The sequence below is a fragment of the Acinonyx jubatus genome, chromosome D1, assembly GCF_027475565.1.
Source record: "Acinonyx jubatus isolate Ajub_Pintada_27869175 chromosome D1, VMU_Ajub_asm_v1.0, whole genome shotgun sequence".
Classification (NCBI taxonomy): Eukaryota; Metazoa; Chordata; class Mammalia; order Carnivora; family Felidae; genus Acinonyx; species Acinonyx jubatus.
Window position 1 is genome coordinate 50153505 of NC_069390.1, and position 27469 is coordinate 50180973.

The following is a 27469-nucleotide window of genomic DNA, read 5'->3' on the forward strand; positions in this document are numbered from 1 at the left end:
CCAACACAAACCAAACCACCCCCAACTTCTCAGAGTTGGAATTTCAGTTTAGTTTCTGGCAAAAATTCCCAGGATCCTTTTCCCAGAAGTCCTGTTGGGAGACCCCACCCCTCCTCCAGACTCTTTGCATTCCTGCAGCTCTTAAAGGCACAGCAAGGAAAAATGAAAGCTTGGAGACACCCCTGTCTCTGAACAGCCAGGGCACAGGGCTGACTGCCCCTTAGGGAGAGAGATACAATGAGCCACAGGCCTGGCTGCCCCAGGTAGCTGAAAAATCGGAGGATGGAGCTCAGAAGAATTTTATTAAGGGACACAACAACAGCTATCTGTACAGTGATGCTTCCAGAACCAAGCCTTCGGGACACTGAACTCCTCTGTAAGGAAGTCCTTGAGTTTTCTCAATCTCTAGAAGCAGAATCTCCTTCCTGAAGGTTCAGGTCAGCAATTCACAGGATGCAACTCCTGCAGGACCTGGTCCTGTTGAAGATACATCACATCCCAAGGGCAAAGTGGTAAATCCTCCTTTTTTTTTTTTTCCTGTCCAGGCCTTTAATTATCTCAATCTCTCCTTCTATGGGTGGGTCCAGAATACCTATGGTTCTTTCTCAATCATCTACCAAAGTGGGAAGGGTTGAGGCATCTATGAGACATGGGAAGAACTCTGACCAGGAGTCAGAAGACCTGGGTTTGCATTTGGTCCCTGCAAGAGACACCAAAAGACAGGACTTTCCAGAGTGTACTTGCAAGTCCCTGTCCCCATTGGATAGATGTTCCTCTCTACCTGTCTTCCACTTGACCTTAGCCCCTAACTGTGCCTCACCACTAAAGTCTTAAACAATGGCTCCTCATCCCTAGGGTTAATTCCTCCTATTTCCAACAACCATCACCCCAAATGAGGTGAACTTCTGCTGACCCCTCCTCTTAAATCCTCAGAAACAACACTGCCCGGCTCAGCCTCTTTCTCCAAGTGGGAATGCTCTTTCAGAAACTTCTCATGCCCAGCATCTTGGAACCATCTCCTACATTGAAGAGGCTCTGGTTGATTTTATTCATGAATGCCTCAAGTCCTAACGTTGAGACTGTAAACTCAGATGGATAAGGCCCAGTGAGGTAAAACTCTGATTGTATCACAACTAATTCGTGGGGGGTGGAGGGGGTGGGGGGGGGGGAGCAGAGTTGTGAAAATCTTTTTCTTGGTTTTCTGTGGCATGTTTACATTATTTTCACAATGAAATATATATTCACTACCAATGAAGTCTCAGGAATTATGGAGAGTAGGTGAGAAGGCAGTGGGAGGCCACGACTATAGCATAACTCCTCAGGCTGCACCCAGGGTTGCTGTGGCCCTGACATCTCCACAGTGGGCTTCAAAGAGCTTGGCCTCAGAGCCCTTCAATCCAGTCTGGTAGGCACTCACTTGCCAGCCACCAATTCAGGCCCTTCACCACTCTCTCTTCAGTCACCAGCTTCACAGGCATAAGGCCTCTCTGCTATAACTGCCCATCCATGGTCTTAGTTGGAGAGCTTTACTCTTAGGATTTCCAGATGCAGCGAAGCCCACAGCTGGCTTCCGGATCCCGTTAGGATTGTCAACCATGGGGCAGCCCAGAGTGGAAACCCTCATGTTCTTGTGTCCAGAGGTTTCATAAAGAAAGATTAAACTCCCTTTGAAGATAGTCACAAATTTGAAAGACATACGGTGGCCAACTGTGGCCATCCTTATTCAGAGCAGGCCTTACTCAATGGAAAGATGGCTTGGTGCACCTGAGCCTGCAGTTGGGATAAGATCATTTGACTGGCCCTTTTGCCTTCCTGACATCTAACCTCTGGCCTCGACCACTGCTATAAGCTGACTAGCGATGACAGTGACCAAGCACAGTGACCCCCTGCTTTTCTCCTGTGCGGGTGTCTGATCCTCCCTGCTCCTTAAGGAAACTTAAGCCCTTGACAGCTACCACCATGTCCTCAGTGTGGTTGGATCTAGATCACTAGTCCTTGATCTGTAGGCCCAGTCCTGAGATGACTGCCCTAGATGACCAGTCAGAACCGGACCTGTGAATGCCGAGCCTGGTCAGCCCACTGAGGCTGATCTCATCCAGCTTCCCAAGTCCTCTTGGAATTCTTTGCCACCTTGATGACAGGGGGCCTTTGTGCTGCTGTGCTTCTTTATTAATGGACTCCCTGATAGCTAGAGCCTTCTCTGCTCCCTGTATCCTCCACTTCACCAAGGAGTGCTAGCCAACTAGGAGGAGAACCAACCCAACAGAATCCCATCTGGGTTACTAGAATTCTGCATTTAGATCTGAACAAGATACTTCCTGTTTTTATCCTCTCTCTCTCCCCCCATCTTTTCTGCTTTATCTTTTATTCCCCACTCTGGCCCCCACCCAGATAGCCCCCCCCCCCCAATAGCTCTTTGCCTTAACATCATCCTCCAACCTTCCAGCCTTTTACAAGTAATTGCATTGTTTCCTGCCTGAGTGATCAGAGTAGCCTCTAATTCCCTGTCTATGTCTCTTCACATAAAGCAGTGGCTGATTTTATGCCAACAGGAAAGCACTTTAAAACGTGACCTTGGCCAACCCCTCTTGCTTCAGCTCTTACTACCATCCCCCACATTTAACCTCCACTACAGCTACATCTAATTGTCCCCAAACTCCCTCTGAAATTTAATGCCATGGTATCTTTGCTTAGCCTAAAATGTTTCTCCCTTGGTAAACAGTGAACTCTTAACTTATCCTTCAAGTCTTCCTACCATCTCCTCACCATCATATCCCTGCAGAATAACCCACTCTTCCATCTATTTCTGTAACATGTTAAAGACAGAATCTTGGAAATCTGAGGGGAAACCACCTCTGGACATTGGTGTTCTGTTGGAGGAGTGTTGGCTGGCAGCTTCCAGGGCAGCACTGTGGAAGGAGGATGAGAGGAAATCCTCTCATCTGTTTGACGCTGAACTACGTCCCTCTGCAAAATTCTTAGTTTGAAGTCCTAGCTCATAACACCTCAGAATTGTGGCTGTATTTGAAGACAAGGCCTTTAGAAAGGTGATTAAGTTAAAATGAAGCCATTAGAGTGGGCCCTAATCTAATCTGATTGATGACCTTATAAAAAGAGGAAATTGAGGCACACAGAAACAGCACAGGTGCAATGGGCACAGAGGAAGCACCATGTAAGGATACAGTGAGAAGGAGGACATCTGCAAGCCAAGAAAAGAATCCTCAGACGAAAATAAATCTGTTGACACCTTGATCTTGGACCTCTGGCCCCCAGAACCATGAGAAATAATTTCTGTTGTTATGGCAGCCCCAACAAACTAATATGAGCACCTGCTGAGTTGCAGAAAGGGGCAGTATGGGGACAAAATGGAAAAAGATTCCAATGGGGATCTACAGGGGATGTTCTTGGCAGGAAGTAAATTGATAAGGAATTTCCTGGGTGATACTCCAATGATTTCCAGGTCCAGGCTTACTGCTTGAGCTCCAAATCCTATTTTCGCCTGTCTACTGGACGTTTGCATTTGGATATAGAATAAATACCTCAAACTTGAGCTGTCTCTGTCTTTGCACTCAAACTTCCTTCTGCATTTTCTCTCTCCCCAAATAGCACCACCTTCTATCTACTTATAAATGCTGAAATGTATTCTAGACTTTTCCTCATTATTTTTTCTTTTAAAAATTTTTTAATAGTTATTTATTTTTGAGAGAGAGAGACAGTGCAAGCAGGGGAGGGGCAGGAAGAGAAGGAGACCAAGAATCTGAAGCAGGCTCCAGGCTCTGAGCTGTAAGCACAGAGCCCGACACTGGGCTCAAATTCACAAACTGTGAGATCATGACCTGAGCAAAAGTTGGACGCTTAACTGACTGAACCACACAGGCACCCTATCACTCTTATTCTTATGTTTAATCAGTCACCAAGACCTATTAATTTTATCACCTAAATGTATATCAAAAATGCCTTCTTCTCTTTTATATCCTTTTATTGCTATTTCCTTACTTAGAGCTTCCTTATTTTCTACTTCTTATTCACTTATTTAACAAATGTTTGGGGGTGCCTATTATTTTCCAATCACTGGACTATGCACTAGGGATACAATGACAGACACAACATATATATTTCCTGCCCACAAAGAGGATGTAGTCTCAGAGGGGACACAATCACAGAGATGCATAATTAAATTATAATACATTATAACTATACTATTTATTATTATTATTTTTTAGTGCTTATTTTCGAGAGAGAGAGACATGGTGTGGGGGGGAGGGGCAGAGAGAGAAGGAAACACAGAATCCAAAGCAGGCTCCAGGATCCAAGCTGTCAGCACAGAGCCCAACATGGGGCTCGAACCCATGAACTGTGAGATCATGACCTGATCCAAAGTCGGATGCTTAACTGACTGAGCCACCCAGATGCTCTGCATTATAGCTATTTTAATTATGCGGTGATAGAACTGAGTGCCAGGACAGTATTAGAGATGGAGCACCTGAGCTCTGTGAATCAGGGAAGACTTCCCAAAGGAGGTGACACATGATACTTGAAGCTGAGACTTGAAGGATGAGTAGGAATTAGCCTATCAAGGAGGTAACAGGGGGAAGAGGTGGGAATGGCTCTAAGCACAGGCAAGAACATGGGCAAAAACACATAAATGAGGACTTAGTGGACTTGAGGCACTGATGAAAAGCTCTGTATGGACTTTCAATGACTGAGTAATGACACTGGGGAAATTATTGTAGTTAGGATCCCTAGGAAACAGACGTTGAGACCAACCTGCATGCAAAACATTTCTGGGGGTGTGCTCAGTGGACAATACCTGTGGGGGAGTGCATGAAGCATGAGTGAGCAAAAAGAGAAGTTAAATTGCAGTGCAGTTGCAACACAGGCCTCAAGTGATCTCACAAGGAGCTCCGGAACTAGGAGACCCCTTCAGATATATCCCGATTTGATGCAAAGGGACCACGTGTTGGCACCCCTGCATCAAGCAGTCATTGGCAAGGACTGTTCATGAGTTAGAAGGATACATAATGTTGAGTGAGGCAGCTTCCTTTGGCTGAGGACAGTCCTGGAGAGGGACTGTGTTAATGGTAACACTCACACAACATGGGGAATAAGTGTCCTTGTCCTAGAGGATCATAGCATCCACTTTAGTAGGATAAGCAGAGGCCAGACCTCGCCAAGTTTGTAGGACCTGCCAAACAGTTTAGATGTTGTGGTAAGAACAATGAAAGAGCAATTAGAGAGTTTCAAATAAGTGAGTACATAAATAGATTGATGTTCTAGACAGACCTCTCCAGAGGATGGATTGGAGGGTGACTAGACCAAACTCAAGGTGGGAGATTAGGAGGCTGTTACAGTGATTGCAGAGAGATAATTAGAGCCAGAACTAGAGAAGTCAGTAGAGAGAGAGCTAAATGGATATTATGGTATTGTGAAATAAAATAAATAAAGATTTGGTCTTCAACCATTGTTCCTGACACGGGGCTCCTAAAACCCTTGGAATTTCCTGTGATGAAAGCCATTAAAGTCTTTCGTTAATGAGGGCACTTTTGGACCACACCTAGTGTGGGGGCTGCTTGCCAGTGGAGTCAACCATGTGATTAGAGAGTTGGAACTTTCAGTTCTACCCAGACCTCCAGGGAGGGGAGAGGGCTAGAGATCAAGTTCAGTGACCAACAGCCATGATTTAATTACTCGTGCCTATGTAGGAAGCCTCTATAAACACCCAAAAGGATGGAGTTTGGAGAACTTCCAGGTTGATGAACACGTGGAGGTTCAAGAAACTGGTGCACTCAGAGACCATGGAGGCTCCACGCCCTTTGCCCACATCTCTTCATCTCTTCCATCTGGCTGTTCCTGAGTCATATATTTTTATAATAAACTCATATTCTAGTAAGTAAAATGTTTCTCTGAGTTCTGTGAGCCACTCTGGTAAATTAACACAAGAAGTGGGTTGTGGGAATCTCTAATTTATAGCCAATCAGTTGGAAGCACAGGTGACAACCTGGACCTGTAATTGGTGTCCAAAGTGGGCGAAGTCTTGCGGGACTGAGCCCTTAAGGTTGGGATCTGATGCTGTCTCCAGATAGTGTCAGATTTGAGTTAAATTGTAGGGCACCCAGCTGGGATCAGAGAATTGATGGTGTGGGGGGAAAACACGCATTGTAATTGGTGATCAGAATTGTAGATATCTTTGAGAAACGTTTAGGATGCAGAAGTGACAAAATTGGTTACTAATTGAATGAAGGATAGAGAGAGGGAGGAATCCAGTTTGATGGCTAGATTCTGCATCGTCTACAGAAGCCTCCATTCTGACCCCTTCTGGTCTATCGTCCACATTGCAGCCAGGATGATGGAGCCAATTTGCAAACCTAATTATGTAATTCCCCCTGCTTAGGGGCACGGACTGTCTGCCAATTCCTCCCCAATTCCTTCCCCAGGCTCATGGAAGGCTTTGCAAGTAAGTTACATCTAAATTAAGATCTATAGCATGAGCAAAATATCAGCAAAGGAATAGGGGTAAGTGTGAGGTACACTCCAAGTGGGGAGGGAGGCACACAGATAGCCCTTTACCTCTGGCTAGCAAGGCTGCCTCTTAGAATTGAGGATGCCTCTTTTGGACGCAATTTCTGCTTCTCTGCTTGTTTTTGCCATATGTCTGCTACTCAGCTCTTAGAGTTTTGCTGGGACACATGTCCTTGCCTAGACTAATTCCTGAAAGAAAGACATGTTTGCTCTTGGTCTGGGTTTCAATTTCCTCCAGAACAGGTCCCTTGTCTGAATCATGCTTGCTGTCACCTTGCAGCCAAGTCCTGTCACCTGACAGCCTCTCTGAAAGACACTTAGAATTTTGCATGGATGTTGTAAGAACCTCAGGTCCATTACTGAGGCCCACTTAATGGATTTTAGCATTGACTTCAAACCTTACATTATTTTGAAGGACTCAGTACTCTCTAGCCCTTAGCAAACTGGACAGATGTGAGATTTCACGGTAGTTCAACATATTCCATATACCTATGAAAACCAAGTTCTCAGAAGTGTCAGATATATAAGCTATGTAGTGCTGTGGACATGATGGGGAGGATTTTACAAGGACAATCAAACCTCAAAACCTAGGACCACTTGGAGAGGAGGAGGGGCACTGAATGAAGGAGGGGCGCCTGAAACACCAAATTATTTAAAAAGTCAGTACTTTTTAGGACTAAAGATCCAGTTGTGAGGATCACAGTTGTTTGTACATAGATGACATCTGTGTAGGGGACTTGAAACAGCCTCCTTAATTAATTCCTGTGATTTTCCCCTTGATGGATTTATTCTCTTATTAATTTGCTACTCTCATCTTTTCAAATCTTTGGATTACCTGGAAAAGAAGGAGGTAGGAGTGAGCAATAGGGAGTGGTTTGTGTCATTTCATAGGACTAAATGCTGTTTCAGGATGTGATTTTAAAAAGAGACATACTAGAGAAGGAAATTAAATTTGACATTAAGAAGAGTTTCTGACTGGGGTGCCTGGGTGGCTCAGTTGGTTGAGTTGGCTGAGTTGTTTGACTTTGGCTCAGGTCATGATCTCACGGTCATGAGTTCGAGCCCCCACACCAGGCTCACTGCTGTCAGCACAGGGCCCACTTCAGATCCTCTGTCTCCCTCTTTCTCTGCCCCTTCCCTGCTCTTGCTCTCTTTCTTTCTCAATAATAAATAAACATTAAAAATACTTATATAAAAAAGAAGAATTTCTGACTGATAATTCTGGGGCAAGAAGTTATTGAAGCAATTTGCAATTTTTCTAGTGGATAATGAGATATTTGAGAAATCATTTAAAAGTCTTTAGAGATCTACATTAGAACATAGGGAATCAGGACAGAACCCCCTTAGAAGGCCCCATAAAGGTAACCAAAAATGACAGTCATATATAAATGCTTGTGGAATCTCCAATCAGTGTCAGATATACCTTTAGTTACTTTCTGTCCCCATTCAGCCTTTGTCACCAGCCTTTCCATTTATCAGTGATGATGTAATTTGACATGAGTGGAGCAAGAAGTTCCTGAGACACTTCCTTTGCCCCCATTCACCTCTTCTTATCCTACCCTCTCTCACTCTTGGCCTGACTCTACTCAGAGCACAGTCTTCTTCGTTCTGGACTTCCTCCCCCTTCTCCTCCATGTTTTACTGGAAATGTCTTCTGGCCAGAATCCTCTCAAATGGCCACCAGTAGTGCTTTTCCCCCTCTGAAGTGGAGAGCCTGGTCCTGTCTCCTGCAGCCTCAGGATGGGAAAGGTGCTGTCCAGCATTCCTTTGGTGGAATACTCACAGCCTCCCTCTTTGTTGTTGTTGCTGTTTTTTAATTGAAGTATAATTGACATACAATGTCCTATTAGTTTCAGGCATGCATCATAGTGATTTGATATTTTTATACACTATAAACTGATCCCCATGATAACTCTGGTTACCATCTGTCACCACACAGAATTACTACAATATGGTTGATTATATTCCCTCTGCTGTACATTATATCTCCATGACTTATTTAAGCCATGTGCACCAGAGTCCCTAGAACTTCCCAAACCTCTCTTGGTGATCATTCTGGTTTGGCTTTTGAAATCCACCTGAGCAGTTTCCTATGAGTGGATTCTCATGGGAGCCAAGTGTCTGCTCCTAACTGACACTAGTCAAATGCTAGACACGATGCGCCACGTGTAGCTGGTTGGGCGCGGGTGTCCTATTTGGAGTGTCTGTTCTCAGATCACCTGGTAACCACATCTCTGCCAAGAGCTCCTGAAGTTTTGCCGACATTCACTTAGCTTGGGGAGGTCTTGGAAGTGGGGGAAGGATGCACTACAGGGAAGGGACTGATTAATGAGCATAGGACTCCTTACTAAGTAGGCTCCAGGGCCAAGTCTGGTCAGCATGTGTAGGAAAGCTGGGTCTTATACAGGCTCCGTGTCTTTTCCAGCATTGGACATACCCTTGGTTTCTGCTGTGAAGGTCCCCAAGAAAGTGGGGCCTCTGGGGACCGATGAGCATTTAGCCCACTGCGGACAGAGCCCCAGGACTTAACATCATGGATTACATTGTGTCCCCACGGAGTATCTGCTTGGGTGGTCTCAGTTCAGTGTTCAAGACCAAACATGGAGTCAATTTTGTGCAAAATATTGGTTTGCCACTAGGGGGCAAAGACTTTTTAGGCAGTTACCTGACTATGGCTAAAATGGTAGTCCTTTCTCTTTTTATATTTGAATAGGACTGTAGCTCATCTACAAAGAGTGCCCATAAACTTTCTCTATCTTTAATTCTGCCTCCCTCAATAAATTTGATTGATATTCTCAATCAGATTGACTGAATCAGTAGAACAGACTGAGTGGTTTGTTTGTTTTTTGACTGAGTGGTTTAAATTAAAAAATGCTCTTGCAGTCCATAGAGTATCAGGCCCTAGAAATCCACATCTCAAACCAGTCACACGTGGGCTTGGGGGGTGGGCAGGGCTGGCTTGTGTGGACTGCAGATGGGAGAAGGGAGGTTCCTGCTCTTTGCCTACCCCCCACCCCCCAAACACCTCTGTCTTGATGTTATCAGGAGGACAGGGCTGAGCTGCAGCAGCTGTGGACAAATCCATGAGGTTCCCAGGATAAAGATTTAAAAAAAATTTTTTATTAGTTTTCTTTATTTTTGAGAGGCAGAGAGAGACAGAGCATGTGTGGGGGAGGGGCAGAGAGAGAGGGAGACACAGAATCGGAGGCAGGCTCCAGGCTCTGAGCTGTCAGCACAGAGCCCGACATGGGGCTTGAACCCACAAACCGTGAGATCATGACCTGAGCCAAAGTTGGACGGTCAACTGACTGAGCCACCCAGGCACTCCCCACCCCCAGGATAAAGATTTTTATTGCAGCCCAAGGCAAGGGTTTATAGGCTGTTGCTTCACAAAGTAGGCCAGGGTGAGAGGCCACTCAGTGTTCCCCCTCTTTCCTGCCCTTACCTAGGAACGAACAGCCCAGACTGTCCCTCTTCATCTAACACCTACTTCTTCATCAAAATCTCCTCTTCTAGGGAGCTGCCCTCTTCCTACCCTCTAGCTTACTCACAGGACTATAATGAATTCTTTAGGGTATCTTGAGAGAATCTATGCTGGTATTGAATTCAGAATGGAATTGCCTCTGCCTGGAGTGCCAGTCCTGTGTCATGATCCACACTAGACATCACTGATTATTAAAAGGGATTTAGGTAATTCTCAAAATCAAAAAGTCCTTTCAGATCATTTGTTAAAAATGAAGAGCCAGTGAAAAGGGAACTGAGAAGCACTGGGAGAGGTGAGGAGAGAGCTGATGGCCCCTGGAGAGCATAGAAAACCCTCCCCTCACAGTTAGTCTACACTTGGGTTTCCAGGCAACAGGGGTCTAGGACTGCACAGGTCCCACCCCAGCTATGCAGCTTTCCGGGGACAGGGACAAGCAGTTCCTCAGACTCAGAGACACACAGATCAGAGGTAGAAGAGCACAGAACACATCGGGCCAAACTTCCCCATGTGAGAAGAAGCTGGGAGCCACAGGAGTGGCCTTGGCTTCAGAGGCAAGGGCAAAGCCCTGGGCCCAGCCCCACACTGTGGCTCCATTACATCATGCTACCTCTTGGTCCTTGCTCAGTGTTCCTGATCCTTGAAAAACAACAGTTGACCTTCAACATGGATTTGAACTGGGTGGTTCCACTGATATGTTTTTTTTTTTTTCCAGTGTGGTACTGTAAATTTATTTTCTCTTCCTTATGATTTTCTTGATACTATTTTCTTTTTTTCTAGTGTACTTCTAATGTATAGAAGTATATAATACATATAACATGCAAAATATATTAACTGACTATGTTATTGGTAAGGCTTGTGGTCAACAGTAGGCTATTAGTAGTTAAGTTTTAGGGGTGTCAAAAGTTATATGTGGATTTTTTTACTGTGTTGGAGGGGTCAGTGCCCTTACCCCCCCTCCCCCCCATTGTGCAAAGGTCAAATGTACTACACATGAATGGTAATCTTTCGCCAGAAATGGTAGCCCTGACAAACCCTACATGTGATGCTGTAGTCTCTGATATGATCCTTTCTCGAACCCACATGTTGTGGCCCTTGAGAGGTGGAGTCATTGGCAGTGATGCTTTTCCTGGCCAAAGACTGGGTTATGGAGGTGAGTGTCATGTAGACTCTTGCATAAAATCAAAGTAGAGAGCTGCCATGAATGATGGTCATGGGTATCTAAGGAGATAAGAGGCTTTGAGAAAACTGGACTCCCTGTGCTAGGTGAGCAAGAACACTCACAAAACCTTGCTTTATCTCTGGTATTTCCATGCAGCGACTTCTAAAAGATCCAGAGAGCTCCTTGCTACAAAGAGATGTAAAGGTCAAGTCTCCCAGTTCTGCATGGGACCATGTTCTCCTCAATGATTTTCTTCTGCTTAGGAGGGACAGGAAGCTCTGCACCAGCCTCTGCCGAGCGCTCCTGAACAATAACTGCATTTGTGCTTATGTGTGTGCCCATGTACCGTAGGCATACCAAGCACCAAGAAGTAAAAATCAGTGAGAGACTGGGTCAAGGCAGAAAGTCCCATGTCACATTTCTGTTGTGTGCTTGAGCTCTTTGAAGATTGCCCAAGCCCTCTTAAGCCCAGAAGAGAGTGGGAGCCAAGTACTCCCACAAGTGAACTACTTTTTCTGTCTCAGGTATGTCTGTGGTCTGGTTGCACCAGGGACTGAGAAGGGTCTGGGCAGGAATCCTTGAGGGCTAGGGGTGTAGTAGGAAGGGGAAGCCTGGAGGTTACAATGTTGGTCAGTGGCAGAGTAGATTCTCAGCCCCACTGCAGGGCAGGGCTGTCTCCAACCAGCACTATGTTTGGAGGTAACTGATTTGAGGTCCTTCTGCATCTTCTAGGGCCATCTGGTCTCTACCACTGCTTTGGTCCACCAGCAAAGGGCAAATGTTTTTGCCAAAGCAGTGAGATCATGCACTAGAATAGTTTTAAGTGGTTGATAAAAGTTTAGTTAACCTTCCTTCCGGGTCCTTAACCCCCATGTAATTATAGCTTCAAGCCTGAAATTGGGCTTTCCCAAAGTAGTGATTTTACATTGTCTCCTGGAGCTAAGAAGGTCATGAGTTCTTTCCTTATGTATACAAATGCCTTCCTCCACAAGGACCTGCCTTCCCCATGGAAACATTGGGAGACATGAAGACTGTGCTGGGGTTTCCTTAGCCTGCCCAAGCAGGCTCTTTCTTCTTCCAAACTAGAAAGGGCCCAAGAGGGGCAGTGGGTCCCACTGAGGCTTTACACACAGGAGCAGTTCTTATTAAGGCACCATGACACCTACTTTTACATGAGCAGGGAAATGACATAATGGAGCCATTCAGCCAAATGTCAAGAGTCAATATGTGCTCTAAGAGATGTAATAAATGCGTGAATAGTTTACCTAAGTTTTCTGGTTTTACGGGACTCTTTAAAGTCACAGATATACCCCTTGGATTTCTTTTAAGTCCGTTGTTTACGTTTTAAAAAATTGCTTCTTTCTTCCTCTTAAAAATCCAAAATCAATGAACTTTAAAATGTGGGAAAAAGTTAAGGAGACTGCACTTAGTCTGGCTCCAGATGATGCGCACCCCCAGAACCCTGCACCCACACATGGTGGTTGTCCTTGTTGTTCTGTTTGGTGACACAATACACTCTCCTTTGCCTTGGAGTTCTGGGGACAAAAGGACGACCTGTCAGATTGGGGAGAATCAAAAGCAAGTGGCAGTTGCTGTCCAGATGGCACTATCCTGATGCAGAACCCCCAGAAGTTTTGTCAAAGCTGCTAAGTGGACCTGCTACTGCCAGCGGGCTGGGGCTCAGGGTTGGGGGGGTGGGGTGAGGCCAAACAAGTGTGATGAGCACTAGTTGGGGCCAGGATCCAGCAGGTCAGGCAGGCAGCTTCCTCTCCCAAACCTGCAAGACTAGGGACCTGACATGTAAGTGCCACTGGCTCCTCAATGTGCCTTTCAGGTGTGGGAAACACCAGGAGGCAAAGTTTACACGTCTTCTGGCTAATTCTACCCAAACAAACACAATTCTTTCAAAATCTACCAGTGCAATTCAACATAGGGTTTCACTTAATTTGCAGAGAGCAAAGCAAAACCAACACATATTTTGAAAAGAAAAAAAATATTTACTTTGGTTGAGGTATTTTCATCCCCAGAGTTCTAATTTGAAAAGTGGCATAAAGCAGCTCCTCTTCCTTTTTAAAGAGGAGCCAAGACATACCGTTGGTCTCCGTGGGGCTTGGCCCAGGGCTGCCTGCATCTTATTCTCAAGAAAACGTGTTTTGTATTCGCTCTTTGCATCCAGAAAACACTGACCATAATTGAACCACGCTACCCACAATCGTGACCATAATGCAGATCTGCAGCTTGGTTAGGAAGGTTCATGAACGTCGCTGGAGCCAGCAGGCCCCGTGAGTCCTCAGCAGAGCTCTCAGTCTGCATTTGCAGACATGCAGATAGGTATAGCACATTTGTTTCCCTTTAAGAAACGTACACTTTATAGCATGGCTTTTCTTCACTGAGTTCTTACTCTGCTTTGCACTTTCCAGTGCACTTCTAAGGTAGGGATTATTTGAAACTTTATTTTATACTTTTATACTATCAGTGCAGAGCCGGATGCAGGGCTTGAACCCACAGACTGTGAGATCATGACCTGAGCCAAAGTCAAGAGTCAGACGCTTAACCAGTTGAGCCACCCAGGGCCCCTATACCTAAAAATTTTTAATTTAATCCTAAAAACTCCTGAGGGGGAAAATACATCTTAAAAATCATTACTTTTTTGAAATAAAGATAAAAAAAACTTGTTTCTGGAAGGTTTATTTACCAGTTTATGTAGCCCATAAGCTTGTCTCTGAAGCCCTGAATACAAGTATCTTCAGGTATTTATTATTCTCTGACAGCTTTGAGATTGGCAAATTAGAGAAATTGCCTTTCTTTGATAAATTCAAATCTGGAAACTGCTGCCACGCAAGAAGAATTGTATCTAAATTGCGCTAATATCAGTGTCTTGAGATGATGTTCACTTGATAGGAAAAACTATCAGTATTACTATGTCAGATGCTGGTTTGGAAATAGCTTTAATGCAATTGATAATTATTGGAATAATAGCTACAGTGAATTTAGTATTGAGTCAAGAAGACTGTAATTTTGTTTTACTACCTTTACTGTTTGGAATAACAGTTGAATTTTCAAAGAGTAAAGAAATGGTAAAAGCAATGTGATGTGTTCTAAGCTATAAGATGCAGTGGTTTATCATCAATAACCTTCTTACGAATAAATATACCTTCATAACTGTCTGACAACAGTCACCCAGCCTTCATGAATACAACTATCCTATGACAGAGTTTAGGAAGGCAATAGCAATGACATAAAGGGACAGCATTTGTGGCCCATGTCCCTTTGGCTCAGAGATAAAGGGAGAAAAGCATCCAACTTAAGCTTTTGAGCTCTCAGTAGGATGATGATAATCATATTTTTACCCCAAAGTTTCTTGTTTTATGGTAGGCTCTGCATCAGTGATAACCAGTTGCTTTTCATTAGATTTTGCTCTATTTAAGTGTCCATGGATAGCCCTTCCCCCCTCCTCTGCCCTTTATTACTACCACACTCACCCCCCCCCCCCCACCATTGTATGTATTAAGACTTACATGTGCTTTGAAAATACGAGCTATCCAGGAAGGCTTCTGATTCAGTGACACTTCCCTCTCCACTCCTAACCCCACTATTTCCAAAGTAGCCCTCGTGAGCCACACTTTCTGATAGTCCATTCTTGTGTAATCTCTTCCCCCCAATCTAGGCTGGCCTGATGACTTGCTCTTGACCAGTAGTATGTGGCAGGGATGACTCTGTGATACTTCAAATGTTATTTAGAAGAACCTTGCAGCATCTACTGGGACCTCTTGGAATGTTAGCTCTGGGGAAGCCAGTGCTATGCAAACAGTCTGACTGCCTTGAAACCTCCATGTTGTGAGGAAGCCCAAACTAATCATGTGGAGAGATTATATGGAGAAGCCCAAACAGCAACCAGCTGTTCCAGTTATCCCAGTGAAGGAGCCAGACATGTAAGTGATAAACCCATCATAAATATTCTGCCTTGTCGGGCATTGAGATGATGCCACCTTCAGCTGCCATCTGATAGTAACCATGGGACTCCAAGAGAAAGCAATCACCCAAGCCCAGACAACTCACATAACCATGAGGGGTAATAACTTCCCCTATAAATCAGTAAGCTTTGTATTTTGTTACGCAGTGATAGATAACTGGGACATCCACCATTGCAGGACAGGATGGCCATGAAGATAGCTTTCCACATCTATCTTTTGTCAGTCTCCTTGGCTTAAGTATGAAAACATGCATAACTTTCTTATTTTCATATGCAATTTAGTTCTATTAATGGTCATGAGGACTAAGTCATTCCATTTAGAGTCATGATAATTGGAGCATTTTGAAAACATCCACATTGTAGAAACCACGCCTATCCCTCTCTCCCTTATTCCTGCTCTGATTGTGTACCAGTGTACTTCCTGGACAGCATATCACCCATTGAATGTGCTCAGCTCACTGGAGGGGAGAAGCTTAGGTAGCTACACACATCCAAGGCACATCAGCTTGAAGACAAAGGCAGCAAGAGGAAGGGGCTGAGAATCAGTGCCAGGTGGGTAGGGGAGACACTTGGCCTCTCCCATCTTTTGGCACCAGCTTTTCCCAAGGTCTTCTCCCAATATCTGACCCTATCACTGCCATTTCCATTTTTTCAAGGTATGTTAATTTCCTTTTCCATCTTGGAAAAGAGGCTGGAGAATCCCCTTCCCTTCAAGTTCAATGAGACAAGGTTGGAGTTTTTCAAAAGGAACATTTACTAGGAAACTAAAGGGAAACCAAACAGAATGCAAGAGAACGGAGGCAGAGTTGCTGATGGGTTCAGGGAATTCAAATTCAAAATGGCCTCTGGCCACAGCTGGACTGGCTAGATAAAGCTTTCTAGACACAAAGCCACCTGCCTGCCATGCAGACAGGCTTCTTTGCCTGCTGGCTCCTACAAAGCCACCTTCTGTTTCATATCAATAAGCCAGTAACATACTCAGTAGTACCCAGGGCTGCTAGCTCTCTGGGCAGGAAGATCTTTGGGTGGGTGGGTGGGGGGGAACAATAGGCACAGCTGCCCCAGGATCTCCTACCCAGGTTCTCAGTGCCAAGGACATGCCAAAGTTTATTGGGATGGCTGCCTGATATCTGCTGTGGCCAGCCTGGTTTCTCTGGGACCATTCTTCTGGGCTCATCTGCCTGGCTCTAGAGACAGTATATCTGCTGGCTATCCAGCTGGCACATGTCCTTCATGCTTTGGTTTGGAACACTGGTATGGTGGAGGATGTCTGAATGGGGAGGAAGAGTCAGAGTGGAACCTTGGGCAAGGAAAGTTGAATTCTCATGTCATCGGATGCAGGCAGAACCTTGGGTTCTCTTTGGATCCCGGTTGTTGAAAGCCAATCAGAGATGGAAATGGACTAGGCAGGCTGGGGAACACATGAAGCTGAAGTGTGGTTAACACTTCCTTACAGAACCAAAGGCCTCTATTTAGATGTGAAATCAGTGTAGAGTTTCTTAAACCAGGCAGCTGTGGCAATAAGAACTTTCTGAAGACATGCAATGATCCTGCTTCTACCCAGTTAGCCCCATAGTGAAATGTTAATTCAGACAAAGATAATGAGCTTCCCAGGATGTTATCTTGGAGAAGTGGTGCAATGTGTGGTTGGGATACCCAATTACCTTGCACCCATGATGGGAGAGAGAGGACCACTAGGTAACAGCCACCTCCTCCCCCCACCCCAAGGTATGCTAAGGCCTTTGGTTTCATTTGTATGGAGGCAGAAGCAATGAGGATGAGGAGCAGAGCTGGCAGTGGGTTGGCTGATGTGGTCACAAAGGAAAAGCTGAGTAATGAATGAGATACCCGGGGAGAGCCCTTGACCTTCACTCTTGTAGGTATTTCCATTCCCCAAGTGCTGTGAAAGTGATATATGTGTCTGGAAGTGAAAGGAAACCTGTCTGTGGCTTCCCAAGGCTATGCCCCTGGGTTGTTGCATATGGAAATACCCCAGAAAGCACTCAGGCCAAGAAGGCCCAAAAGTTGTGCCTTTCTCAGGGGAGGGTTGTGTTACCTCTCCATCAACTCATCTCACACAATGGTACACCTGTTCTTGACGCCGTTCCCCTGGTGGACAAATATGCCCTGAAAGGGTAATCCAGAATGCTTATGCCATTGAGATGCTTGCCTCCCTAACAGAGATAGATGGCAATTAGCTTTCATTCTAATGTCAACACCAGTTGCAAGGAAGTGGCTGCTGGCCATCTAGAAAACTCTGTTGAGGATTCTGGCTCCTCAGAATCTAGGTGCAGCACAAGAGACATCTATGATCAACTGGTACTCTCTGCCATGTGCATGGGAGGGGGCAGTGAATTTGCTGTGAATTAGCTCTCCTTGCACTAGATTTTCTCTAGGGGAACAGCCTGTTTATCCTCTGACTCTCCTGGGTCTATTCCTTGCAAAGCTGGAGCACTTCTTGGGGTAAAATTATTTTCTGAAGACAGTTATTAGCTCAAAGGTAGTCCAGTATGAATTAGATCTGCTGCCTATTTAGCACCTGGATATATTTTTAACTATTCTGTCCTTCCAGGGCATTCAAACAAATAACATCATGTCAGAGTGACATTGCCAGAGCAGGTGCTATGACCCCATCACCAAGGGCCTCGTGTTAATCACTAAGAATCCCAGTGCTCTAGGGTACTCTTAGTGTTCTCACTACATCAGGTGGTTTCTTCCACAGTCCAATCTTGGTTCTTGGCCATGACAGTCATGCTTCCCCTGCAGCACACCACCTTAGGCCACTTGAGGATGGCCAGGCCATTCATATTCACCAAACCTAATATGGAAAGAGGGCCAGTTATTGCTGTGGTTACAGCTCAGCATTTGGTCACTGCAGTCGTCCGGGTGTTGTTGGATGGGAAAAGTTACTTAAGATCTTTGTAAGGTGGTTGTCCCACTGTGTCCTCGGCACAAACAATCCTCTTACCAATAGTCATCGTTTCTGTAGGAAGAAGAAACAAAGAGAATGCTTTGGTTTTCATCCATATATATTCTTTTATTTTTAAAACTGAAGTATGATTAACATACAGTGTTATTTTAGTTTTAGGTGTACAATGTATTGATTCACAATTCTATACAACACTCAGTGCTCACTATGGTAAGTGTAGTCACCATCTGTTGCCATACAATGTTATTATAATATTATTGACTATATTCCCAATGCTGTACTTTTCATCTCCATGACTTATTTATTTTAGAACTGGAAGTTTGTATTTCTCAATCCCCTTTATGTATTTCTCTCATCCCCTCCACCTGCTTCCCCTCTAGCAACCACCAATTTGTTCTCTGTATTTAAGAGACTTTTTTTTTTTGGTTTATTCATATGTTTTGTGTTTTATATTCCCTATAGAAGTCAAATCATATGGTATTTGTCTATGACTTATTTCACTTTGCATAATGCTTTCTAGGTCCATCCATGTTGTCACAAAATGGCAAAATACCATTCTTTTTTATGGTTGAATAATATTCCATTATATATGTGTACACATACACATCACAGTTTCTTTATCCATTCATCAATCGATGGATACTTGGGCTGCTTCCGTATCTTGGCTATTGTAGGTACTGCTTCAATAAACATAGGGGTGCATGTATCTTTTCAAGTTAATTAATGTTTTTGTTTTCTTTGGAATTTTGGAATTTTCTTTGGAGTTTAGTGGAATTACTGAATCATATGGCATTTCTAATTTTAATTTTTTGAGGAACCTCAGTACTGTTTTCCACAGTGGCTGCACCAGTTTACATTCCCACTAACAGTGAACAACAGTGCACAAGGGTTCCTTTTTCTCCACATCCTCACCAACACTTCTTATTTCTTGTGTTTTTGATTCTAGCCATTCTATAGGTGTAAAGTGATATCTCATTATGGTTTTGATTTGTATTTCCCTGATGATTAGTGGTGTTGAGCATCCTTTCTTGTACCTGTTGGCCATCTGTATGTCTTCTTTAGAAAAATGTCTATTCAGGTACTCTGCTCATTTTGTAATAGGATTATTTGTGGAGTTTTTTGGTACTGAATTATAGAAGTTATCTATATATTTTGCATATTAACCTCTTTTTGGACATATCATTTGTAAATATCTTCTCCCATCCATAAGTTGCCTTCTTGTTTTGTTGATGGTTTCCTTCACTGTTCAAAAATTTATTATGGTGTAGTCCCAAGAGTTTATTTTTGCTTTTGTTTCCCTTGCCTGAGGAGACATATCTAGAAAAATGTTGCTAAGGCCAATGTCAAAGAAATTACTGCCTATATTTTCTTCTGGAAGTTTTATGGTTTCAGGTCTCACATTTAGGTCTTTCATTCATTTTGGGTTTATTTTTGTGCACAGTATAAGAAAGTGGTCCAGCTTCATTCTTTTGCATGTAGCTGTCCAGTTTGCCCAGTATCATTTATTGAAGTGACTGTCTTTTCCCCATTGCATATTCTTGCCTCCTTTGTCATAGATTAAGTGACCATATAAGCATGGGTTTATTTCTAGGCTCTCTATTCTGTTCCATTGATCCATGGGTCTATTTTTGTATCTGTACCATACTTTTTGGGGTTTAGAGGGAATATATCTCCACATTGTAAAGGCTATATATGACAAACTCACTGATAATATGATACTCAATGGTGAAAAACTGAGAGCTTTTCTTCTAAGATCAGAAAATAGACAAGAATATCCACTCTTACCACTTTTTTATTCAACATAGTACTGGAAGTCCTAGCTGTAGCAATCAAACAAAAAAGAAATAAAAGGCATCTAAACTGGTAAAAAGAAATAAAACTTTCACTATTTGCAGATGACAGGATACTGTATAGAGAAAACCCTAAAGACTCTACCAAAAAACTATTAGAACTGATAAATGAATTCAGTAGTTTCACATACAAAATTAATATACAGAGAGGTGTTGCATTTTTACACACTAATAACAAAGTAGCATAAAGAAAAATTAAGAAAACAATCCCCATTACAATTACACCAAAATGAATAAAATACCTAGCATGGTCACACGACCATGGAGGTAAAGACCTGTACTTTGAAACTAAAACACCGATGAAAGGAATTGAAGACAACACAAACAAGTGGAAAGATATTCCAATGCTCATGGGTTGGAAGTATTAATATTATTAAAATGTCCATACCATCCAAAGCAATCTGCAGATTCAATTCAATCCCTATCAAAATACCAACAACATTTTTCATAGAGCTAGAACAAATAATGCTAAAATTTGTATGGAACCACAAAAGACCCTGAATAGCCAAAGCAATCTTGAGAAAGAAGAACAAAGCTGCAGGGACGCCTAGGTGGCTCAGTTTGTTAAGCATCTGATTTCAGATCAGGTCATGATCTCACAATTCACGAGTTCAAGCTCTGCATTGGACTCTGTACTGATAGCTCAGAGCCTGGAGCCTGCTTTGGATTCTGTCTCCCTCTCTTTCTGCCCCTCCACTGCTTTACTCTGTCTCTCTCTCTCTCTCTCTCAAAAAATAAATAAGTAAATAAAGAAGAAGAACAAAGCTGGAGGTATTAGAATTCTAGATTTCAAGATATACTACAAATCACCCATACATTTTTTAATGTGCACCAAATAAGTGCTAGGCACTGTGATAGTTGCTGGGGATATAGATACCATGAGTGAGACACATGCTGCCTTTTCAAAGGGCTCACAGGGGGAGAAGTTAGAATATGAGAAGCTGAATGACAGAGTTGTACATAAAATGCATAGGGAAGGACAAGGGGATTGAGGAGGTCTACAGAGAGGATTCTGAAGGATAAGTCAAGCTGGGCTGTTTAGGCTAAAGGGAAGTCCATCAGGAGAGAAGGAGGGAAGGCCAATTTGGGCAGAGGAAAGAGTTTGTGCAAAGGCACAAAAGCAGGAAAGGTGTATGTTTGGCCCATTGGAGGAAGTGGCAGAATTTGGAGTGAGGAATAGAAGGGGAGGAAGTAAGGCTGGGGAGGAGAGAGGGGCGTCTGTGCGGTGCCACATCCATTCCTTTTCTTCAAGCTGAGAAGGATGAGCTCTTTCAGTGGAGTCCAGACTTAGAGTAGCAGGATCTCTCATGTTTCACACTCAGTGGAGCATCAATTTAATTTAAACTCAGGGCATCTTCCAGTATAGATTAGGGGTATTAATGCTGCTGTCCCAGAGAGAAAGAAAACTGGAATCAGTCCCAAGGACACAGCAATAACAAAAAATATACATATTAACTATGGGAGATTCACAAACATTGTGAAACTAGAATACATGGACTGCATTTCAAGGATCAAATGTTCACATGTGAGGCTATAACTTAGAGCAATAAAAGCTAGAGCATACACTGTAGACAGACTGTGACCGTCGAATGTAAAGTGTGTGCCTGGGCTTGGGCACACCCATACCCCTGGGAAAGGGATGTTCCTTCCTGAGTCTAGGAGGAAACTGTGAATGGATATTTGTCTTATATTGTGATTCAAAACAACCTTCCCAGACCAGCTAATGCTCTGGAGCACCCCATGAATGGCTCTCCTTCCCAGCCTACCACCCACATCCTGCAGGATCTTTTCAGAGCCCCTTCTCTCAGCTGTGAGACCCATACCTGCAGGCCCAGCTTGCCAGTCCCTGAGTCTTTCCTTATCTGGGAAGGCAAACTGTCAACAGGCTTAGCCTCACCAAAGAATTAATTGTGCTATTAGCCAACTAGGCCACGTGCCATATTCCTTCAGGTTTTGAGTACCTATTATGTGCCAGGTGCTCAGATATGCACTTTACAAATCCTTAAAAGGACCCTATGAGGCTCTTTACTGGAGGACATAAAAATATAGAAAGATTAATCTGCCCAAAGCCATACTGTTACTATGAGTCAGAGCTAGGATTTGAACCCAAGACTTGTAACTTCAAAGTCTATGCTTCAGCAATTACATTGTTCCTAAATTCACTCTGTAAGTCCAGTCTACACATCTGAGCTTCTGCCTTGGTTTTCTAGATACTCTAAATCAGAAGGAACACTAAGAAACCCTAGTCTGAGCCAGTAGCATGCAGCAGATACCACAGCCCACTTACAGCTTCCAACCTTACTACTCCATTTGGATTCCCCCGGCTAGTGACCTGCCCATGTACTTCATTTGCCCCCTCAATTTTATGCACAACCTCAGTCTTCCCTGTTCTGACCTTAGTTTCTCCTCTCCATTTGAAGCAGCCAAATGGCCAAATTATAGGGCAGCTCTGACCTGACCTCCACAGCTGGGTTTTGCTCACTTGGTGAGTTTCCTTGTGGAAAACTGGAATCAAACACAGCCCCTGGGAATACTGTGGGGTGCCTATTCCCTTCTTTAGCTGGATCTCCCTCTTCTATGGTTGGGTTTATTTTCTGGGCCCTGATCCTGTCTGCTCCCAGTATCCTTTGTGTTCTTACTCTGGACAGTGCCATGAAGGCCCCAGAATGTTTTTGGTCTTCCAGCCCACAAGGTGACAGGATAAAGGAGTTTTGATGTCTGGTGGAATGGTGGTGTGGTCATCTCTGCCAGGGGTCTTGCAAGAGAAGCTTCTTGGAAATGAACTTTTCCTAGGGAAAGTCAGATATACAATTCAGGTGTGGAAAAAGTAGTTCAGTTGTTACAAGGGAAGGGTAGTTTTGAGTGTGGCATGGGTGAATTGTGCTGTGGCCCAACCTCTTTTGTTTGTCTTTTGTGGGGGGAAAGACTGGAAAAGCTCAACAAAACCAAAGAAAACGAAGTAAATTACAACAACTTCCCATACTCTTACTACCTAATGAGCTGTTTCTCAGCCCAGATTTCTATAAAATAAAGTGTAAGGAAAGATTTTTCTACAGTTCAGAAGAGTACTGACCCAGTAGGGCTTTGGTGGGGGGATGGGGTGGTAGAGACTGACAGCACCAACACTAGAGACAGCAGTGGCAGCACAAACATTGGTGGCCATAAGTCTGGCCTAGCTGGTTCCAGGGCTGGCACCAGGCCCATCTCAGTGGGCAGAAGCAGCAGTGTCCTTGTTATCAGACCAGTGCCCTCCCAGGAAGCACCAGGGGCTTGGAAGGTATCAGGAACTTCAGTGGCATCAACAGGAAGTAGTGGGTACAATCTTATCAGAACAGAGGGGAATTTAAGTGAATTGAATTGTCCTGAGACATACAGATCCGATTTGAATTAAATTGAATTGAAACCAAAGATGAGAACTGTCTCAATGAAAACCGTAATGTGAAGTGACATTTCGATCACAAAAATGACAGCTGATGTGAGACAGGCCATTGAAACTGACCCCAAATTAAGAACATGAAAAGACTGAGTGGATCATTAGATAATATCTTTCTGTGAATTTGAAAATGGGTTTTGATTACAGGAAGTATCTAAGGGCTTTGAACTAAGAGGTTTGTCAAAAATTGAAGTGACTCATTACATGATTCAATCTTACATGGGCTTATTATTGTTAAGCTTGTATTTAAAATTTTTATTTAAAAATCACAAAAATCTCATGATTTTGTTGACTATTACTTAGCACTGCTTTGGAAATATATGAAGAAACATCAGGCCCTCCTGCTTACAATATGATTAGCTTCTTTTTTCTTTCCCCGAAGCAGGCATTCTTTATTCTTCATTGCCCCTCACCCTTTTAAGAATCATGTTAAAGAAATAAAGCAGGGTGAATGTGACTATTCTTTTAGTCAGGAGACTGGGGTGATAGCTGGAAAAGGAGAGTCCACTTGGGTAGTAACTACTATTTGTGGGGCACTCAAGTGCTCTTCTCTATCCTAAGAGCTTTGCATGGCTTACTTCATTCAATGCTTGCCTGGACCCTCTGGGATAAATATTAGTAACACTTTTACAGAGGTAACTGAGTCTGAGAAAGGCCAAATAACAAAGGTAGTGAATGGCAGAGCCAGGATCTGTTATCATGTGTTTACGGGTTCATAATGTATGCTCTTAAGTACCATGCCCAGGACAGCAAATTATCGTACCCTGAATGCCAACTACATCATGGCGCCTTTCTTTTTTTAATTTATTATTTATTTTTTTTAATGTTTATTTGTACTTTTGAGAGAGAGAGAGACAGACAGAGCATGAGTGGGGTAGGGACAGAGAGAGAGGGAGACACTGAATACAAAGCAGGCTCCAGGCTCTGAGCTAACAGCTCAATGCAGGGCTCCAAACCACGAACTGTGAGATCATGACCTGAGCCGAAGTTGGATGCTTAACCGACTAAGCCACCCAGGCACCCCATCACAGAGTCTTTCTAAAAAGGATTTCCAATTCAGAGGATAATTCTGAACAGTACAGACTTCATAGGAAAGTGTATTAACATCCACTGTGAAGTCAACCTTGAGGGGAAAGGTGGTGAATGGTGGCGGCATGCGTGACATGTACATTGTTACTGAGAAGGGTTCATCAGAAACAAGCAAGAAGCAAGGGCTATAAGTGAGGTGTCATTAAAAAGGTATAGGAGAGTCCTGTCACAGTTTCCAGATGAAGGGCCAAGTTAGTGAATTATTGCAAGGCAAAGCTTACTCTACCTGATGGGAGTTGAGCTGATATTTGGAGTTTGTTACTCCGAGTTTATAATTTGTTACATTTATTCATTAATTCATTCAACAAACATTTATGGAGCACCAGGCAAATGTGAGGACTACTAGAAACACAAAGATGACCAATGCACACCCTATCTTCAAGAGCTTGCAGTTGTCAGTAAATGGCTAGAGAAACAGGCCACTGAGGAAGAAAAGAGAGTAAATGAAGTCTCATCAAGAAGCCTGATTGAAATTGCTATGTGTGTGTGTGTGGGGGGGGGGGGTGGGGTGGGGGAGAGACTGTGTGTGTGTGTGTGTGTGTGTGTGTGTGTGCGCGCGTGCGCGCACTTTCGCACATGTGCATGTGTACAGGATTCCATTTTCCCAAGTCGGAGAAGAAAAAGGAAAAAAGTTATAAAAAAAACTGGGTCAGGGTGAAAGTTGAAAGGTTCCTAGGATATATGAGATGCACTGGATTGTGACATGCAATCCCACTAAAAAAGCATGGTGTTCTCCCACTGACAGTACAGCTAGAAGCCAACTATAAGCCAACATAAGAAGGGACTTGCTTTGTTAAAGCACAGCTCTGGTGAAATATTCCAGGGGGCCATCCATGCCCTTCCCCATGTCCATGCACAGGTATCCTACCTTTGCAGTTTGGGACTTGGACCTCTCAATGGCCATCTGTAATCTCAGGTGCTACCAAAGACTTGGTAATTCTGATCGTATTATTTAGAAAATTAACTTTGTAACACCAGCAAGGTATAACAAACAAGAATTCCAAACAATGAAGTAATGATGCTTTTTTGTGTAAGTTATATTTATTTGAGTGTAAGAACACATTTTGTTATCACAGTTCTGCTTTATGTTGAGGTAAGTGCTTATAATAATATATTAAAAATTACAGGATTTATGATTTTAATAGATACATTTAGGAAAAGTTGACTTGTTAAATTTACTGAACATTTAAATGCTCAGGAAAATCCAATATACTAAGTTTAGAAATTTATTTTCTAAGATGTTGAAATGCTTAAAGTAGTTTAATCTAACAGTATACGATTTTATTTATTAGCATTGGAAGAGTTAACAGTGCTTGAGAACAATTTTGTTTAACACCTACTGTGTTAGATGTTTGAAGTGTCTGATGTAATCACTCTTTAGATTTGTGACTTCAGTTTGAAATGTTTAGGGAAATTAGCCAATCAATTGCTTAAACAGTGTTTAAGTATTAGGAGAATTTTACTTGCTAGATGTATAAGGTCTTTTCTTTAATTTGAAATGTTTAAGAGAATTTGATTAAGTGTGAAATCAGTGTTTAGCAGCTTAGGGAAATATAATCTGTCAAATTAGTGAACTAATTGAGAATTAAACATGGAAAAAATGAAAATGAGTACTTTAATTTCAAAACAAAATGATTAGTTTCATAAATCATTGTAATAGCTAATATCATATATAGCATTTAGTATATACTGTTCTAGGGATATTACATCTATGAATTCCTTTTCTCCTCACCACAGTTCTCTGAGGTGGGTACTATTATTATCCCCATTTTACAGATGAGGAAATCAAGGAACAAAGATGTAAAAGGACTACTTTACCAAGTGCTATGGAATGAATTGTATACCCCACAAAATTCATATATTGAAGCCCTAACCTCCACCGTGATGGTATTTGTAGATGGGATCTTTGCAGGGTAGTTAGGGTTAGATGAAGTCCCAAGGATGGGGTCATCATGATGGGATTAGCGCACCATATAAGAGACATCAGAGAGCTGGTGCTCTTCCTCTCTTTCCACTTGCCATGTAAGGACACAGTGAGAAAGCAGCCATCTACAAGCGAGGGAGAGAGTCCTCACCAGAACCCAACCCTGGGGGTACCTCATCTTTGACTTCCAGCTTCCAGAACTGTGAGAAATAGATGTCTGTGGTATAAGCCCCCCAGTCTGTGGTATTTTGTCACGGCAGCCCAAGCTGAGGCATCAAGTGCCTCCATTTCCTAGGGCTTTCATAACAAAATACAACAAACTGGGGGACTTAAAATAATAGGAATTTATTCTCTCACAGTTATGGAGGCCAGAAGTTTGAATTCAAGGTGTCATTGGGGCTGTGCTCTTTCTAAAGACTCTACAGAAGAATCCTTCCCTGGCTTCTTCCTGGCTTCTGGTGGTTGCCAACCATCATGGTGTTCCTCGGCTTTTAGTTGCATCACTCCACCATCTCTGCTCCGCTGTCACACTGCATTCTCCTTGCTAGCTCTCTCTGTGTCTTCACATGGTCTTCTTATCATAAGGACACTAGTCATTGAATTTAAGGACGATCCTAATCCAATAAGACCTTATTTTAATGTAACTGAATATATCTGCAAAGATTCTTTCCAAAAAAGATTGTGGGTAGATTAGCATTTTGGAAGGACACCATTAATGCAGTATCCCATGTCACCAATATCCAGCACATTGATAAAGTCCATGTCAGTTCTCAGTCTTCATCTTATTTGACTTATTGGTAACCTTTGACAGATCTGATAACTCCCTTCTCCTGGAAACAATTTCTTCTCTCTTGTCTTTGGACACTCCTGGTTTTCTAACCATTTCAATGACTTTCTCCTTCTCAGTCTCTGTTGGTTTCTCTTTTTTTCCTAGCTTTACGTGTTGGAATGTCCCAGTTTTTAATCCTTGGACTTCTTCTCTTCTCCATTTATATGTCAACCATCTTTACAACATCAGTTTGACCTTTATCTGGAATTCTAGATTTCTGCATCTAACTTCCACTTGATGTCTCCCTGTAAATATTCAATATCTGATTGCCCTGTACAGG

At 43.2% G+C, this 27469-nt stretch overlaps 1 protein-coding gene and 1 long non-coding RNA gene across 2 annotated transcripts in view; one reads left to right on the forward strand and one right to left on the reverse strand.

Annotated features, from left to right (window-relative positions):
• Nucleotides 1-139: 139 nt before the first annotated feature.
• Nucleotides 140-27469, forward strand: part of LOC113603487 (uncharacterized) — a 37182-nt gene continuing 9852 nt past the window's right edge. The window contains exons 1-2 of the long non-coding RNA XR_003425089.2: nucleotides 140-512; nucleotides 934-1110. This is a non-coding gene — a long non-coding RNA (uncharacterized LOC113603487). The remainder of the gene's footprint in view (nucleotides 513-933; nucleotides 1111-27469) is intronic.
• The window catches only part of SYT9 (synaptotagmin 9), a 198198-nt gene continuing 186599 nt past the window's right edge, over nucleotides 15871-27469 (reverse strand). The window contains exon 7 of the mRNA XM_027073240.2: nucleotides 15871-18118. Within this exon, the coding sequence (XP_026929041.1) occupies nucleotides 18110-18118 (9 nt within the window). The 3' untranslated portion in view covers nucleotides 15871-18109. The remainder of the gene's footprint in view (nucleotides 18119-27469) is intronic.